The sequence below is a fragment of the Dendrobium catenatum genome, unplaced genomic scaffold (genome assembly GCF_001605985.2).
Source record: "Dendrobium catenatum unplaced genomic scaffold, ASM160598v2 fragScaff_scaffold_0, whole genome shotgun sequence".
In the NCBI taxonomy this organism is placed as follows: Eukaryota; Viridiplantae; Streptophyta; class Magnoliopsida; order Asparagales; family Orchidaceae; genus Dendrobium; species Dendrobium catenatum.
In genome coordinates, this window is record NW_021318462.1 from 528,208 (window position 1) to 546,385 (window position 18,178).

An 18,178-nucleotide genomic window follows, 5' to 3' on the forward strand; every position below is an offset into this window, starting at 1 on the left:
TGCCAAAATTTAGTTTAGAACATCAAAAAATGATCCCGGTGAGCCAAAAAAAATTTGATTTGGCCTTTTCGAGTCAAAAATTGGACCCATATACATGTAAGCAGTCAAACCGGCTGAATCGTCCAGCCGGCTGCTGTCGGCAGATACAGAACCATGCGCAGCCTGCCCGCCTGGCCTGCCCGTGGCACGCGCTAGGCATGCTTGGGCCCGCCTACGACACACACTAGGCCTGCCACGCAGCCCGACTCGGCCCGTCCGAGATCGCCCCGACATTCTCACATCCACCAACTTCCTCTGCAAGGTAGGCATATGCATCAACGGTTCTAATCCCTGCATTTGTCATCGATTTTAGGACGGAAGCTTTTTCCTCAATAACATTCCTACATGATCTTAAAAGGTGTCGGTCGGCTGGGCTAGCTAATTCATGGTTGTGGGATTCAATAAATCTTTTGACATGCCAGTAACCGTCTTCATCAGTGACAAACCTCACCATGGCTGGACAACCAGTTCTGACAACTGGTCTAATGAATCTCTTCCTCTTCCCTGAATTATGATCGTCACTTTTTTTGAAACCAGCTTTTGAACAAACAAAGTCCTTCGATTTTATCTTCCTAGAATTTGGCCAAAAACTGTGATGATCCTTTCGGACACTAAAGCCATTATCGTGAGCATAAGTGCAAAAACATTCATATGCTTCTGTCTCATCTTTGTATACAGCCTGAAAGGGCAAGTATAGCGCAAGTAAAGGGCAAGTATAGCGCAAGTATAGCGCAACTATAGCGCAACTATAGCGCAACTATAGCGCAACTATAGCGCAACTATAGCGCAACTATAGCGCAACTATAGCGCAACTATAGCGCAACTATAGCGCATTCTTTTATTTATCATCTTCATCCTAGAAATCAATAATGAATGCTAAGCAACAACAACAACATTAGATTTTTTTATTTTTTACTTTTTCGACAAAAGAAATTTATTCTGCTTAAAAATCGCAAAATCAAAAATCTTAAGAATAATGAGCTGAAACCTACGTCAACTTTCTGCTTAAGAAATTTATTCTGCTCACAAACAACTTTCTAACTCGTTTTTCCAAGATACTTACCGATATGTTGAAACCAGAGGAATTTCCGGCTAAGTTAGGTTCCGATTCCGATTCATGCACATGTTCCGATTCCGATTCATGCACCAGCCCTTCCGATTCATGCATCCTTTCCGATTCATGCACTCCCTCTTCCACCTCCCTCTTCACTGAGCAGTCCATTTCTTCTCTGCAATTTTCTGGCTCGTTTTTTCTTCTACAGCAGCACATATTTGCGTCTTTCGCGGGTCTCAAAATGAAAAAATAGGGCGGCAAAAGCTTAAAAGTTCAAATGAATAGCGTTATCGGGTCGGGTCGCTAACTCTGACAAGACATAAAGCGTTAATATTAAATTAAAAAAACGACTGACAGATGGCGCATTTTTATTGGCGACCGAACGGAGAGATGGCTTCGGTCACCTGACCCAATAATTTGCCTCGAATGAGAGGGAGGTAGCAGGGATGCAATTTCCGCCACCGGCCACCGCTCAAATCCTCCTCTCCCTCCTACGCTCCGCCGCCAGCTTCCATCTACCCGCAGTAGCCCGCCACATCCACGCCCACCTTCTCAAATCCTGCCTCCTTCATTCCTCTCCCTTCCCATCCTCCCTCCTCAATGCGTACACTAAATCTGACCTCCAGCTTGACGCTTACATCTTGTTCGACGAAATTCCCCACCCGGACATCTTCCTATACTCATCCATCCTAGCAGCTCATGCGCGTTACAATTCCCTTTCCTCCTTCCTCTCCATCTTCCGCCGGATGATCTCCGTCCATTTTCTCCTCCCCGACGACTTCGTCCTTGCCACTCTCGTCAACGCCTGCGCTCGCTTCCTTTCCCTTCGTCTTGGCCGCCAGGTTCATGCCTACGTTCTAGTTTCCACTTTCTCCTCCGATGATATTGTGAAATCCTCGCTTGTCGACATGTACTCCAAGTGTGGACTTCCAAATGATGCTCGCAGGGTCTTTGATTCCATCGAGTTGAAGAATTTTGTTTCCTTAACCACCATGGTTTCCGGGTACGCTGCTAATGGGTGCATTGCTGAAGCTTTGGAGCTTTTCTGGAGAATGCGTGAAAGATCGGTTTTTGTTTGGACTGCTCTGATATCCGGTTTGGTCCGTAGTGGGAATGGCTTTGAAGGTCTGAACTTGTTTGTGGAAATGAGAAGGGAGGGTACTCGCATTGATGATGCTTTTGTGCTTTCTAGTGTTGTCAGCGCTTCAGCTGATATGGCAATGTTGGCCCTCGGTAAGCAGCTTCATTGCCTTTCTGTATCTCTTGGTTATGAGTCAAACATGATGCTGGGCAATGCTTTTGTGGACATGTATGCGAAATGTAGTGATATTGCATCGTCAAGAATGGCGTTTGATAAGATTTTGAAGATCAAATGCGTGGTTTCATGGACTACTATGATAGTTGGAGAGGCTCAACATGGCAGGGCGGAGGAATCATTGGATTTATTTGCTAGGATGGTTAGTTCTGGAGTGAAACCAAACGAGATCACATTCGTGGGTCTAATTTATGCTTGCAGCCATATCGGTTTAGTTTGGAAGGGCCGGGAACTGTTTGATTCAATGCTGAAGGATTATGGGATTAAGCCTTCATTAAAGCACTATACATGCCTGTTGGATCTTTTTAGTAGGTCGGGCCATCTTTCCGAAGCTCAGAGTCTCATTCAGATAATGCCATATGAACCTGATGAAGCTGCTTGGGCTGCTCTTCTGAGTGCTTGCAACAAGCATGGAGATATCCAGCTGGGTGTTCATGTAGCTGATAAATTATTGAGACTGAAACCACAAGTTTCTTCAACATACATATTGTTGTCTAATACTTATGCTATCGCTGGGAAGTGGGATAGTGTGGCAAATGCAAGGAAGTTGATGGATGACTTGGAGATAAAAAAGCAGCCTGGCTATAGCTGGATTGAAGTTGGTAGGGAGAGCTGCTTGTTTCAAGCTGGAGTGGTGCCTCTTCATATGAGAGAGAATATTCTTGCTCTGCTCAAGGAATTGATGGAGGAAATGAAGAAGAGGGGGTATGTCCCAGATACTAGCTCAGTCCTGCATGACTTGGATGAGGATGAGAAAGAGCTGCAACTATTTATGCATAGTGAAAGACTTGCAGTTGCATTTGGGCTTCTCAAGTCAGCTTCTGGGATGACCATTCGGGTTTTGAAAAACCTTCGTGTTTGTGGGGATTGTCATACTTTCATGAAGCTCATCAGCAGTATTTCAGGGAGGGAGATTGTAGTTAGAGATGCCAACAGATTTCATCATTTCGAGTGTGGAAGATGCTCCTGTGGTGATTTTTGGTGATGTGGGAGCTCTATGATTGCGGTTGGAGTTTAGTTTCATCATCCTGATGGTGAGAGATGCCCTTTCAGTAATTTAGGGTCATTGGTGCTTTATTATTATGTTGGAGTTCACAACTATAATTTGGCACATTTCGCTTCTAAACCCCCCATTATTGCTTGAAAAGTATAAAGAAGTATAATGCTCTATTTTTCCTCAAGCCTAAAGGTGTTTTGTATATTTGCATCTAACATTTTACTTAGACAGCAGTATAGCACAATAACCTTACATCCCATTTTAATGTGGGATTTTGTTCATTCATGCCTCCCTTTTTCTTCGAAGCTTATTATTTAGAAGTTCGCAAGTCACCCCTTGCTTGACCTTTGCCTTGACAATCACTGTCCCCCTCTTTAGACAAATTATCTTTGGATTAGTGATGTCACAAGCCCACTACCTTCGGCTTAGTTCATCCGTAATTTACCCGTCATATTGGAGGAAGTTTGGCTTGGTCCTTGGATGCCAATTATAACCACTGATCCCATACTACGTGAGGTATTGTCTTCTTTTCCCTAACACATCTCTTATTACGCCAAATATTAAGAGTTTTCTCTTCTTGATTCAACTTTCTAAAAGGTCACTCATTCTTGAAATGCTCCATTATAAGTACACTTAATTATGAAGTTCTTAATTAAATTCCACCTGTTATAACAATAGGCACCTTGCATATTTGGATCTAATCCCTTACTCATATAGCCTAATAACATTTCCTCTCTTTTCTGATGTGAGATTTAGTTAATTCATGCACCCCCTTTCTCTTAAAAGCCTGTCATTCGAGAAGCATGTTAAGCACTGCTCCTCGTCCAATCATTAGCAATCATTCCCCGCTTTATTTATATTACAACCTTTCAATTCTTGAATATTGTCCTTTGTACCTCAAAGAGAATGTGAAATTTGATCACCAATTAGAGAAGCATAAAAAAAAACTATTGATAAAATCAACACATTTGGCCCCATCATGTCTATCATGTTTCGATATTCAGGGCATGCATGCCATAATTTTTGTTGTTTCTTATTTTCAGCTATGATTTTTTCATGTCAAATGTTGTTTGACATGTGTTTGGATTTTGGCATGTGTTTGGACACCAAATACTTCATAGTTTTGAGTGTTTGTACATACTAAACATGGCATAAAGTAATTCTATTTTGGTTCTTGATTTCTTGACTTATAAAATTATAAAAATAACCTTATTAAGAAAGATAAATTGTGTTTATATATCATGGATTTGTCCATGATAACCGACCTTCATAAAACATGAAAATTAAGATGTTATTTGTCTATTGAATTCAGGGATACATAATTCATTTTGTTTTATCATTAAATCATTCAGATTACTTTCCTTGAAATGGTTTTCTTTAACAATATGGTAAATACATCTTATTTAAATCAAACTTATTTGTGCAATTTGGGATTTGTTAAATTAAAGTAAAAAAAAAAAATCTAAAAAATAGATATTTTAATTTTTCTTTATCCTTACCCCCATGATATTATTTGTAGTGTATTCATTAAAAACATATTAAGTATTATTTTTTCGTAACACTTTAAGCAACATATCTTGTTACATTTTTCATTATTCATGATTTGTTTTATAATATTCTCTAAAAACTTGCTGTTAATTATTACAATTTTAAGTCTACTGAAGATACCAAAATATATGTGAAATTCATATAAACGGTTATGGCCCATATCATCCAAGAAAGTTTCTTCCAATAACTCTAAAGAGATTAACTAATGGAAAGAGGAATATCATGTAAAGTGTAGTAGTGAATTTGAATGCTTATAGGATTGAGTTCATAGAAAATTTTGGCATTAGTCTAATTTTGAAATCATTGTGCAAGAAAAGATTCAAAATAAGAAGTTTTGTTATAAAAATTGGTTTAATTTTAAAAATTCTGATAATTGTAATGTTTATTATTTTTTAGAAATATCATTTATTTATTTCATAAAAATCTTTTAAAACCCTCCTAAATTAATTAAAAATAGGTCAAATCGGGTTGATTTAAGGTTCCCGGGTCAACTCGAACCTGACCAAAATTTACAAATGGGTCAAAATCCCTAACCCGAACTTGACCCGGATTGGGTTTGGGTTGACCCAAACCTAAAATTTTTGGGTCAGGTTTGAGTTTTTGGGTCGGTTCAAATATTGACACCCCTAAGGGAATTAGAGATTGTATTTGGATTCTAGAACAAAGGCAATGATGTGACCTAATGCTAGATTTGGCTCTCTTATTTTTTGAGATCTCTAATACTGGTAAGGTTTTAAGGTATCAAAGAATCATATAAGCTGCATTGAAATCAATTTTAGCTATTATAAAATAGGAAGAGAGGGATATAAGAGGTGTGATTTTTATTTGATCCCCAACTTATGAAATGATTGGATTGTGAAGGGTATGTTGAATAATTTGAGCATCTTGAACTAGTGCGTTAACATAAGGAATTTGATAATTTGTTGAGGGTGGTTTTGACAGGGATCCAGTTATAGTCATAGAGAAATGCTAAAGAATGAACTTTTTCATCGGTGGTAGAAAACTTTAGGATTTGGTCAAAGTCTTGATAGGTGATCTCTATGGGCCTTCTATTGTTATAAGATTAAAGGGCAGTGCCCTCACTGTTTATATGAAGGCTAGTAAAAAATTCTAAGAGGAGTTCAGAGTTCAATGGGAAGGCATGAGTAAGAATGAATTGAAGGGTAGTGCGACAAAAAGAGATTGGGTACCTAGAAGTTCATGACTTCCTGATTTATGATTTTGGAAGGGGTGATCCCGATAGACTTATAATGATGATAGGCTTCTTCATTAGCCACTTCAGGGAAGCGAGGATCAACGAGACATGGGGAAGAACTTCATATGAGAGCCATTGAGCTCTTTCCACTAGCCATTGCAAATAGTAGAAACTTATAGAAGAACAAAGAAGGATTTAAATGATTGTAGTGAAGAAAAACCTTTTTTTCCTCCATTTAAATAAAAAGTGGCCATAACATATAGTACAATGTATGTCATTTAATTTGTCCAGTAGAAGATAAGATTAGAGAAGGTCGCCTTAGATGGTTTGGTCACATAAAACGGCGGCCTTCCGATGACCCGATTAGGAGAGTAGAGGTATTAGATTTGACTTATGTTAACTTGTTAAGAAAGGTAGGGGTAGACCTAAAAAGACTTGGTTAGAAAATATTAGGATTGACCTTTCTTTATTAGATTTAAACGAGAATTTGACTTTTAATAGGACACAATGGAGAAAAATGGTTCATGTAGCCAACCCCACGTAGTGGGATAAAGGCTTGTTGTTGTTGTTGTTGTTGTTGTCTAATTTTGAAATCATATAATTTGATTTTATTTCATGAATCATTAATCAATGCCCAAGATTCCATGTAGTCCACCTCCTAATTTTACATTTGACAAAATATATGCAAAAATTTAAATGATCTTTCTAATCTTGCACCTATCTCTATTTTTAGTGATGAATTTACTTCTATTGCTGATGGTGGATACCAAAGCTACTTATGAAATGGTAATATAGACATAAATGGGATGATTCATAGATGTCTTCACATGAAATTTAGTAGTTTTGACTAAAAGATTCACATTAGCCAAATTTTCTGAAACAGGAGAATTTAGGCAGATTCCTTGCAAGCTTAGTTGCCTCTTACAATTTTTCGCTTGGTTACTGTAGCGTATTTGCCCTTGTTGTGGCTATTTTTGTGCCTATTTCCTTTCAGGAAGTTTTGGCTTTGTAGCTGTTTGATTCTCTTTCAACAAAACCTTTGTTTAGCAAATCCTCTGGTCCACTCCGACTCTTTTTGAACTGTAGTTATGTCTTTCTTTGTGAGCGGCTTTTCGTTAGCAACTTACAGCAGTTTTTGTGGTTTCGACTGCAATTCCGTTATGGTTCTTCATATTAGTGAACTTTGTTTTTCGAGTTTATTTTGTGATCATAAGTAAAGCCTGCGACATGTTCAATATTTATTGATTGTTTAGTAAAATCTTATTTTATTTTCTTTGGAGAAGTTGATTGCTTGATAAAATTTCAATTTGGATATGCAAATGTTTACTCTTCTATAGGAGACTTGATAAAATTTCAGTTTTCTTGATAAAGAGAGAAACTTAAAAAGTTCAGAAGATGTCATCATTTTGTATAAACATAAATTTTATTTTTAAGGTTTTTTCTTGATTTTCCTTTTCTCCTCTTTATTCTTCTTCTTTATTATTTTTCGTTAGTGGTTTTATGTGATATTGTGTTTAATCTGATTTGCTACAATAAAGCTATCTAGTAATTGTGTGAAATTTCATTCATTCTATAATCCATAATTTTAATAATTAATTTCTAGTAGAAGCTATACAACATTCATCTAAAATTATCTTCTATCAATTTTCTGTTTTTTTCAGTAGTTTTTTTGCCTTAATACATCTGTCATGGAATTTTTTTTTGTGCGTGAAGATGAGGGCTGATTTTTATTAATACTTCAACAATAATTAAGATTCAATTGATCTACTATTTAAGAGGTAGGTCAGCCTACTTTCCCGTAAATCAATCTAGTTTCTCCAAATTATTCCCTCTCCAATTTAAATTCAATTTAGATATCTTTTCCTAACTATTTCCCTCACAATTCTAATTAAAACCTTCCTAAACATCTCTCTCCTATTTCTCCTCCTTCCATATTGAATTAAAGCTCTCCTGGGCTCCACAAGAGGGGCCGAAACTACCTTCATGTTCCCGCCCAACTTTTCTTCTGGGTTCGATTCTTTTGAACAGGGCAGATGGCTCCCTCCTGTAGAGGGAGCCGGCGTAACAGAGTACTCTCTCTCTTCTCCTTCAGCACAGTTGAGCTCACTAAATATGGTAAATCTTCTTTCTCATGGGTTTTTCTTTTCATTTGTAATTATAATTTTTGCTATGATTTTTTTTTTTAATTTACTCTACATTTTGGAATATATTTTCCCCTCCCTTAAGCTTGCATATCTATTATGATCTATGGGATATGATACTATACATTGAAGAATGTTATCTATAATAATACATGCGTGTACCTAATTTAATTCCTGCCAACTTTAGTGTTCTTTGATTCTATTCCACATATCTATTTATCATTGCTAAATAAGTTTGTTACCATGGATTTAGCTTACAATGCCATACAAAACCAGGTGTTGGCGTTTTATTATCTATTTAGAAGCTTTACGATTTAACAATAATTTAGTTCAGTACTGGAATTGGATAATTAAAATCATTTTTGCATAACGTAACAATAGATAAAATAGATAGTTGCCGTACATTAAATTAAAATACAAGGCAATATAAAATATAAGGCGCGCCGTTGCCGGGGATCGAACCCGGGTCACCCGCGTGACAGGCGGGAATACTCACCACTATACTACAACGACTGGCGTTGAATAAACGCAGCAGGTTTAAATTTTTATTGTAATATTTAAGTGTAGAAAATCTTCTCCCCTCAAGCTAAAACAATCGCCAGCACCATACCATCAAATATTTTATTAGTATAATTGGTGATACAGGTTATGGAGATTAGACTTCTCTGTACCCTTAACTATGCGTAAATTACCTAATTTGTGACATAGCTTGTTATATTTTTTAAGCCAAATAATATAATAAAAACTATGGGTGTTAAATGTTAAATTTGCATTTAAATTAAAATATTTACATAAACTTAAATTAGATTTTTAATACAGCTTAGAAATGTCTAATTTAAATACAAACTTGTTTATGCATTAACTATCTAATTATTTGTATTAACTTGACATCAACCTTAGGCTTCTTATGATAGATTATTTTTTATATATATTTCATTTTGATATTTTGTTATATAATAATCAATATTTCATTTCTTTAGACTATTTTTTTGTAAAATAAAGAACCAAAAAAAAAAAAATTAAAGTGCATTAATAAATTCAAACAAAATAGAAAGCATCTAAAGACCAAATATAAAACCTTACATTAGTTAGAAGCATTTGTTTACACTTCACAATCCAATAGCTTGCTTCAGTGGCTGACTAACGACTTTTAATTTCTAAGAATAAAACTAACCTAGCTTATCTTGCATTGCATAAGATCTTTCACATTATGATTTTAAAATTATTAGATTGATTTAGCTGGTAGTTCTTTGCAGGCGGAAATCGGGATTGTAAGTCTAGTAGACTCGGACTTACTTAAACCCTTGGTGGGTTTGAAAGTTATAATTCTTTGCTTTAGAGACGACGATGACGACAAAGACGATGACACTTTTATCCTACTACATCATTAGGACTTCAGAGACCATTGAATAAAATTCATATATGAAAGTCGAGCTATGCTAGAAAATATAAAATAGTTGCTAAATAAAATTATGTATAAAAGGTAGGTAGTAAGTTAAAAAAGGAAAATAAATAAATAAATTTCTATGAACATTTTGTTAAAATTTCAAAATAAACTTAAAAATGTGTCGACCTAAAATATAATTTCATTGAGATACTTAATTCATATAATAGGAAATTTAATTTCCATTGTGAGCGACCGCTATGCTGAATGAAATTAAAAGGCTTTATATTTTCCTTTTTAACATTAAAAAAATTAGTTCATTTGAAATTTCAAGTAAAATTTAAACAATAATAATAACATAACATAGAAATGGGCTTCTTTTAGCTATGTCATGGCCGGCCCAAGGAAGATACAGGGGTCTTTTATTGGATCTCTAACGGGCCTTGAAAGCTAAGGAGAATTCATTCTAATATATAAATTGCATGGTAGTGTAAATTGTCTGTGTGTGTGAGTTAGTTTTATAAAAATTTAAAATTCAGGAGGACTTTGAATAGAACTTAAAAAAAAAAAAAAAGAATTGTATAAGTTATCTTACTAGATGCAAAATTGATGCAAATATATTTTTTTTTAATTTATTATGATATATTTCAAATACTCTTAGAGATATGATACAAAATGAGCATATACGTGAAAAGGTTGGAGTAGCTCTAGTGGAAGATAAGATTAGAGAGAGTCGCCTTATGTGATTTGGTTACATAAAATGGAGGCTTTCTGATGACCCGATTAGAAAAGTAGAGGTATTAGATTTGACTTATGTTAAGAAAGGTAGATGTAGGCCTAAAAAGTCTTGGGTAGAAAATAGTAGAAATGATCTTTTTTTATTATATTGAAACTAGAATTTGACTTTTAACAGGACACAATGGAGAAAAGATTCATGTAGCCGACCCGTAGTGGGATAAAGGCTTGATATGATGCTGTTATTGTCGTTGATGATGATGATTATACATTTCAAATAGTATTTTAGAAATAAGTCTCATGGCAGTGGTGGTAGCGGTGATGGTGGTGGTCGTGGTGGCGGAGATGGTGGCGACGGAAGTGGTAACTAGCATCAGTGAGTGGTGACAACTGATACTGATGGTTGAAGACGTCTAGCGAAGACATATGACATATAGTAATGGGTGACAATGATGATAGTGGGTGGCGAAAGATATCGCGATGTATTCCAAAATCATCTAAATTATACAATTTACAAACATACAAATAAACTAAATACGCGAACAAACTACTTTGATTTATTTTTTATTTAATCAAATAAATAAAATTTCAAAATGCATACATTCCCTTTACTCTTCAGTTAAAATACATTAAATCAAATAGTTATCAATATACCACTTTATTTCATACTATTTACATATCTAATGTTCAAAATATTAATATTACATACCTACCACCCATTGAACAAATATGGGTGCATGGAATTAAATATTAAAATTTATAGGGCGGTATGAGTGGTAGGAATGAAATATATGAGTGATATATTTGATATTAAAGTTATATATGAGTGATAGACATATAATATTAATGTTTTTGGTGTTAGATATGTAAATAATATGAAATAAAGTAGTATGTAGGTAAATCCCCCTAAAATTTATCCTCGAATCCCTCTCACTTAAAATATACTGATTTTAATTTTGTTTTTATTTTAGACAATTTTTTTATTAATTTCTAAAGCATTTTTTGTACAAAAAATTTTTAAACTAAAAAATTTGTACTAAAAAAATTACTTTAAAAAATAAGAAAAAATTTATCCTAAACAAAACCTTCTTCTCTATTAAAGCCTTGCAATTTTGAGTTTTAGATATAATTATTTGTCTTCAGCACAAACATTTTCCAAAACAATCAGATGTTCACAGCTTTAAATAGAATTTTGATATAAATATCCCTACCAGCGATGATTTTGCCCCTTTCTTAATTTATATATATTTTATATATTTTTTCTTAATTTATGTACTTATTATATAAATAAATATAAAATTTATGTATTAGATATATAGATACTTAAAAATTATATGATTATTACAAAGAAGTGTATAAATTTAGTTATAGATTATTTTTTTGCAAGAAATTAATTAATCTTTAATTTTAAAAAAAATATAAATCCTACCCAAATTTAATTTATGATTCCAACCCTTAAAAGAAAAAAAAAATTGAGCTAGAAACTTTTAAATTCCAATTTAATCATTATATTTACCAGCTAATAATAAAATGGATAAAAATATAAAAATATTTTAGTGATTTTATTTTTTAAAGATAAGGGACAGTATCATTATGCCACATGCCCAATTGTCAGTTGCTTTCTAAGTTATCTTCATTATCTTGTTCATACATGATGGCTCTGTTTCATATGAGCGCATTTTATTTTAAATTTTATTTTAAGTATTTGATTTCAATCATATAAAAAATATTGATAAATAGATATTTTTAATTGAAATTTCACAACCTAAATTCTAGTGAAAAATAAAAATATTTTATTGGTCCATAGTTATAAGTCATGTATTTTAATTTTTAAAAAAGCAAAAAAAAAAATCTTTTTCATCAACTAAATAAAAATAATTTTGCACAGTTTCTTATCATTAAAAAAAGAAAGGAAGAATATATTTCATTTCATTTTTTTAGACAAAAAAAAAGTTAAAAAAAAATCGTCTTGATCCAGCAAGAATCTCAAGGCATATCATAGTTGGTAATTTCCGAAATTAAATGCGCGATCATCTGAACTCTAATTTCAAAAAACTTATAATCAAATTGAATATTCAATGAGACGAACACAATGACACCAAAATAGATCCAATATGAGCCAAAATGGGCCAAAATCAAGGAACCAAATTATATTTCAAAGCTTCAAAGCATAAATTGGATGATTAAATGATCTCTTAATATGACATGCTTATATTCAATCTAGCGGCTCGACAAGACGAATCCAACGAGTCTTAGATCGCTTAATTTTGACATCATTAAGGCACTTAAATGCTGCATCAACATTTTATGATAGAAAAAATCGATATGGTTGTCTCATGGAGCAATCTGAATTTGTCCTTGAACTTCTTTATATTTACGGAGCATGTTCCTTAAAAAAATCCATAAATAGGCTTATGCTCTCTTCATGAAGGCTAGGGGACTTTGGGTTGAGATTGGAAAATGCTTTGAGACTTCAAGGATCATAGAGTTCAACTCAAGCACCGCCATTGGATAACTTTCATTGAACATCATCGAATCACTACACGTCCACCGATTGTTCCCGGACCACTGCCCGTCCGCAGACCTTCGCCGGACAACCGTCCGTCCGTAGACCATTGTTGAACCGCCTCCTCCGGACCTCCACCCGACCACTGATTATGATCACTTCGACTTACGTCGCCCACCAACTACGATCCCTTCGACATCCGTTGCCAGTTAACTACGGTCCCTGCGACCATTATTGTCCTCCAACTCCGATCCCTTCGACCTCCGCTGCCTGCCGACTACGATCTGTGTGACCACCGTCGCCTGCCGACTACAGTCCATGCGACTACCATCACCCATCGACTATGGTTCCTCTGACCTTCGTTGCCTCTTTCTTTCTGGTTAAAAGCCATGTACTGTATTTGTAGATGATTGTTTTGAGGAAAAGAAAAATATAGATGATTTGTTCCGCTGTGTTTGATGATTCATAGTAGCTCTGTGTCTGTGTGTCTGTTTGAATTGAAATTATTTGGAAGATTCAGTTCCGAACCAAATTCCATAACCAGATCATGGTCAGTAAGTCAGTCCGTTCCGTATCGCGACCCGGTGCGAGCGGGATCCGTCCCGAATCGGGTTGGGTCATGACACCAACACTCTCTTGATCACTAGATTCTTTCAACTCTTATCATGTAATGTGCTATGTACGATATATATTTGCTACATCGAGCCAATGCCTTCCCCCCAAAGAAGTGTCTCATTTGTAATCAACAATAAATACTAGTAGAATCATTTTAGCTGGGCTAGACCCTAAGGTTTTCCCTCTCTTCATGATTTTCACATAAAAAATTTGGTCTCTCTCTCCCTCTCTCTCTCTCTCTTCTCTCTCTCTCTTATATGTCGGTATAATGGATCTTCATATAAAATTTGGATGCTATTGCCACAAATGTTTCGGGATGCAACAATTTAATTTACTCTCTTTCAATTACTTCGAGGAGAAAATTCTATTAAAACAAATTATAATTTGTATGAGACTTGTTCAATAAAGAAATCATATTAGTGACTTATAAGTTAAAAAATGTATTTTCATTTGCATTATTTGATTTGTTAGGCATGGTCATATCTAATTAAAAGATAGACAAGATTCTTTCATTAGTAACTAAAAAAAAAAAAAAAGAGTGCGAGGGGTGGGGGAAAGGGGAAGAGATATCAGAAATATTTTTTAAAAAATAGATCTAAGAACTCGAGAATCAATATTCAAAAATTTAAGTCAACTACTACAAGCTAGAAAATTGACAAATTAGGACTTATATTAGCATTAAGAAAACTTATTTCCTAAGTGAAACTCGATTAAATAGGAAAAATGTATACTAACATAAGCTTAAGATTAGAGTGATATCAATTTAAAATCTATTTTAAAAGCTACAAGAGCACTCTTTGTAGAAAGCGGATGGACCTCGTACCTAGCACGGCTAATAGTAGGGGCGCGCGGATGATGAGCAAGGGCTGCACTGTCTTGAGAATGAGATAAAGACAAAAACGTCAACGGTTGTTGATCGAATTCTACACCATCCTCCGTCATTATTTGGAACGAGAATTCATCTAGCGCCTCCTTAAGCTAAGTGATCGCTCACTATAAACCTTTGAATCCTTCCCTTCTCAGACGTCTCTAACGTCTTGATAGTAGGACTAAGTACCTCAAATAGACTAAAAATCAAAATTTAGCAAAGTCACCTTTTTTTACTTGATTTAAATGAAAAAAAAAAAAAAGATATATCTACTAACCTATTACTTTCATACCATCTTTTTGACAAGTTACAAGTCTTTTTTTTTTCTAGTTACATTTTTGAATGCCTTATTAGAAATTAAAAATTATGTTTCCCTTACGAAAGTCTAGTCATATATTTTCTATAAAATCCTTATTCCTATTGTATACATGATTAATCCATATAATTTTTTTTTACTTCCTAACCAAACTTTCAATTGACCGTAAGGTCTCGTTTGTGATAACTTTTTTTTTTAAATTTTTTTAAAATAGAGTTTTAGTTAAAAATTTTAAAAAAATTAAAACTAAAATTTTGTTTTAAGAAACAATAAAAAGACGTCTTAAACGAAGTCTAAATCTTCTCAATTGCTTAGCTAACAGTATAAACCTTAGATATGATCCACATCTTTTTTCATTAAGGAAATCTGTTCATTAATTACTAGTCTAATTTCACTAACCTTCCATTAAGCCTAAACATATCATATATCTATTATTTCTTTTTCTCCTACATCCTCATCTAAATCTTTAACCTAACTCAATCCTCAAAAAATTTGAGTTATACCCCTCCCATAAACCCTCTTTCACTAAAAATAAAAAATAAAAAAATACTACTTTATTATTAAGTCATTTTTAATTAAATGTCTTTCAAAAGATCTATTAGGACACAAGTAATTTGGTATTAAATAGTTCGCGCTTATTCTCCGTACTGCTAGGTACCCACATTTATTACCCCTCCCAGGGGGGTTTACGTGCGTGGCTTTTAACTCCTAAGGGCATATCCAACCAAAAAACTAAATTTTAACCCCAAAATATAGTAATACACTAAAATACAGTAACTTATCTCCAACCAAATTCTATTTTCTAACACCCAAAAAAGAATATTCTATGTATATTTCTTTCTCATACTTTTTTTAACCTAATTTTCGGATTAAAAGAAAAAAATAGTGCGTGAATAGTGCGACGCCAACATTGATGTCGCACTGTCATCCCTCATGCGAATGATGCGTGACGATCAAATGGAGCAAACAAAGATGTCAAACGAGTGTTTGGGGTTCCGCTGGAGTGCAAGTTATTAAGTTCGTACACCAGGGAGAATCATCAAAATTTCTCTCTTGTGTACCGTAAAAACACAGTCAAAACGTAATTTTGACTGCGTTTTTATCTCTCTGTTATTTGGCCCAACCTTATAATTTTTCCTGTTGGAGACGCTCTAAGAGTGCACGCCTAGGTCTACCATGACATCGTCATGGTTTCTTCCTCTTCCTGCTGATCGAATGCCCACACATGGCTCGCCGTTTCTTCCTTGCGACACCATCACTTGGCTCGTGGTTTCTTCCTCCGATCAAATGCGTCAATATGCCGCACCATCCTTTAGGTAATTTCTTCCTTTCAAAGATGCATTGCTCCATCATTTCTAACAATTTCTTCCTTTGAAAGCCTACTTCCTTCCGAAGACGTATTTATGCACCGACTCCTCACGATTTCCCCTCGCCTACTATCGGTTGCAAAGATGATCAGGTGTTAAATCTTTATTTCTTTGACTTTCTTGTGTTATTTTCTGTTTGATTTGCAGGCTCTTTTTGGCAAAAACGATTGGTTCATCAAAATTTAGTACTTAGCATCAGGATAATTCATATAATCATTTCATTCTGTTTCAACTCAACGTATAAAGATTAGTCCTACTAAAAGAAATATTACTAAAAGTTCTATTCCAGGTAAGACTCTTCAGCAACCATATCATGTGAAGAAATGTTCTCTGTTGCAACCAATTAAATGAAACAAAGGAAAAAAACCCTTCCTCTGTGCTTAATCGCGTTAATTTGTTCGTTTTGCTTGCACAAAAGAAGATAGAATGAGTTCAGGCAATCTATGACATGAATGCAAGATTTTTAGTTCTATTTAAGGCCAAAGAATGCGGGAGTTGCATTGCTGGGAAGGTTCCCGGGATCGAACAGAGAATGCGCTCAAAAGAATTTTTGGCGCTTGAAGCATGCATGCAGAAAATGGTTTTCTCTGAGACATTGTTATTAGGAAGCTTCTTGCATTCATCGATGATCAACTTTTTTAATATTCTTTTTCAAGATTAAAAAGAAGGATTAAGGTTAGCTACTACAATCTTAGATTTGCCGTGCTGTTCTATTAGAATATTTCGGTTATTTCCTGGATATCAAATCGTATGTTTTGTTCTGCTTTATTTTCACATGAAATACTCTTACTCTCTTATTCTACTATGGAGGACTTTTACTTATTGGTTGTAAGGAGTCTAAGAAAGCAATATGCGATGCAAATATTTTAGCTTTTAATGATTTATATAATAAATTAGATGCTAAGGATAACGGATGATATATGTATAAGTTAGCCAAACAAAAAGATATGAATAGTAAAGATTTAGTTCATGTGAAGTGCATTAAGAATGAAGATAAAAAAATATTTTTATTAGAAGAGGATATAGACAAAGGTGAATGAGATATTTCCGTGAATATTTTGAGAATATGATTGAATTTAGTGATCTTAGTAATTTAAATGAAAATAAATATTTTGCTTTTATTGGCGTATTAGTAAAATAGAAGTTAGAGAGGCTTTAAAGAAAATAAAGTGTGAAAAAACTAATGGACTTGATGATATTCCAATAGAGATATGAAAATGCTTAGGAGAGAAGGAATTTCTTGGCTTACTAAACTTTTTAGTTAGAATTGATGATATTCCAAAAGAGGTATAGAAATGCTTAGGACATGAAAGAATTTTTTGGCTTACTAAACTTTTTAACATTATTTTGAAGATAAAAAATATGCCAAATGAGTGGAGATTGAGTGTGTTGATTCTAATTTTTAAGAATAAAGGTGCATGATACAAAAGATTGTGCTAATTATAGAAGAATTAAGTTAATGTGTCATACTTTAAAATATGAGAGAGAGTTATGGAGCAAAGGTTACAATCTCGTACTAATGTTTCTCCAAATTAATTTGGATTCATGCCGAGTAGGTCAACTATTGAGGTTATACATTTATTTAGAAGTTTGATGAAGAAATATAGAGAGAATAAGGAGGATCTATATATGATATTTATTGATATAGAGAAAGCATATGGTAAAATTTCAAAAGAAGTACTTCGAAAAGTTCTAGAATAGAAAGGGGTTAATTATGTTTATATTCAAGTCATTAAGGATATGTATGGAGGAGCTATTACTTGTATTCAAACACAAGGTGGTTTGACTAACTATTTTCCTATTTCAGTTGGATTACATCAAGGATCAGCCTTAATGTAACATTAATTTAAACTTACTTATAAAAGCGATTGTGGGATCACTTATAAAGGAGAGTTGTTTATTTATAAGCTTCTTAAGGATGTTTATTAAGAAAACTTGTTCTTGATTATGATTGATTCTTTAAGGGGTTAAAAATAACAAGCATTTGCTTTGTTAACTATTTGATGATTTATTGACATTGATTTATATTCATAAGTTTAGATGGTGAAAAATGAGTTTGGCCATGTCACACATATTTCTCTAAATGGGATGAAGTATG

The 18,178-nt window shown here is 34.1% G+C and overlaps 1 protein-coding gene and 1 non-coding gene across 2 annotated transcripts; one reads left to right on the forward strand and one right to left on the reverse strand.

The window, feature by feature from the left end:
- Positions 1–272: 272 nt before the first annotated feature.
- Positions 273–3,589, forward strand: LOC110097072 (pentatricopeptide repeat-containing protein At4g14050, mitochondrial). The gene has a single exon (XM_020823299.2). The coding sequence runs from the start codon at positions 1,540–1,542 to the stop codon at positions 3,391–3,393; it is 1,854 nt and encodes a 617-aa protein (XP_020678958.1). The 5' UTR covers positions 273–1,539; the 3' UTR covers positions 3,394–3,589.
- Positions 3,590–8,730: 5,141 nt separating this feature from the next.
- Positions 8,731–8,802, reverse strand: TRNAD-GUC. The gene has a single exon. It is a non-coding gene; the product is annotated as a tRNA-Asp (tRNA).
- Positions 8,803–18,178: the final 9,376 nt, after the last annotated feature.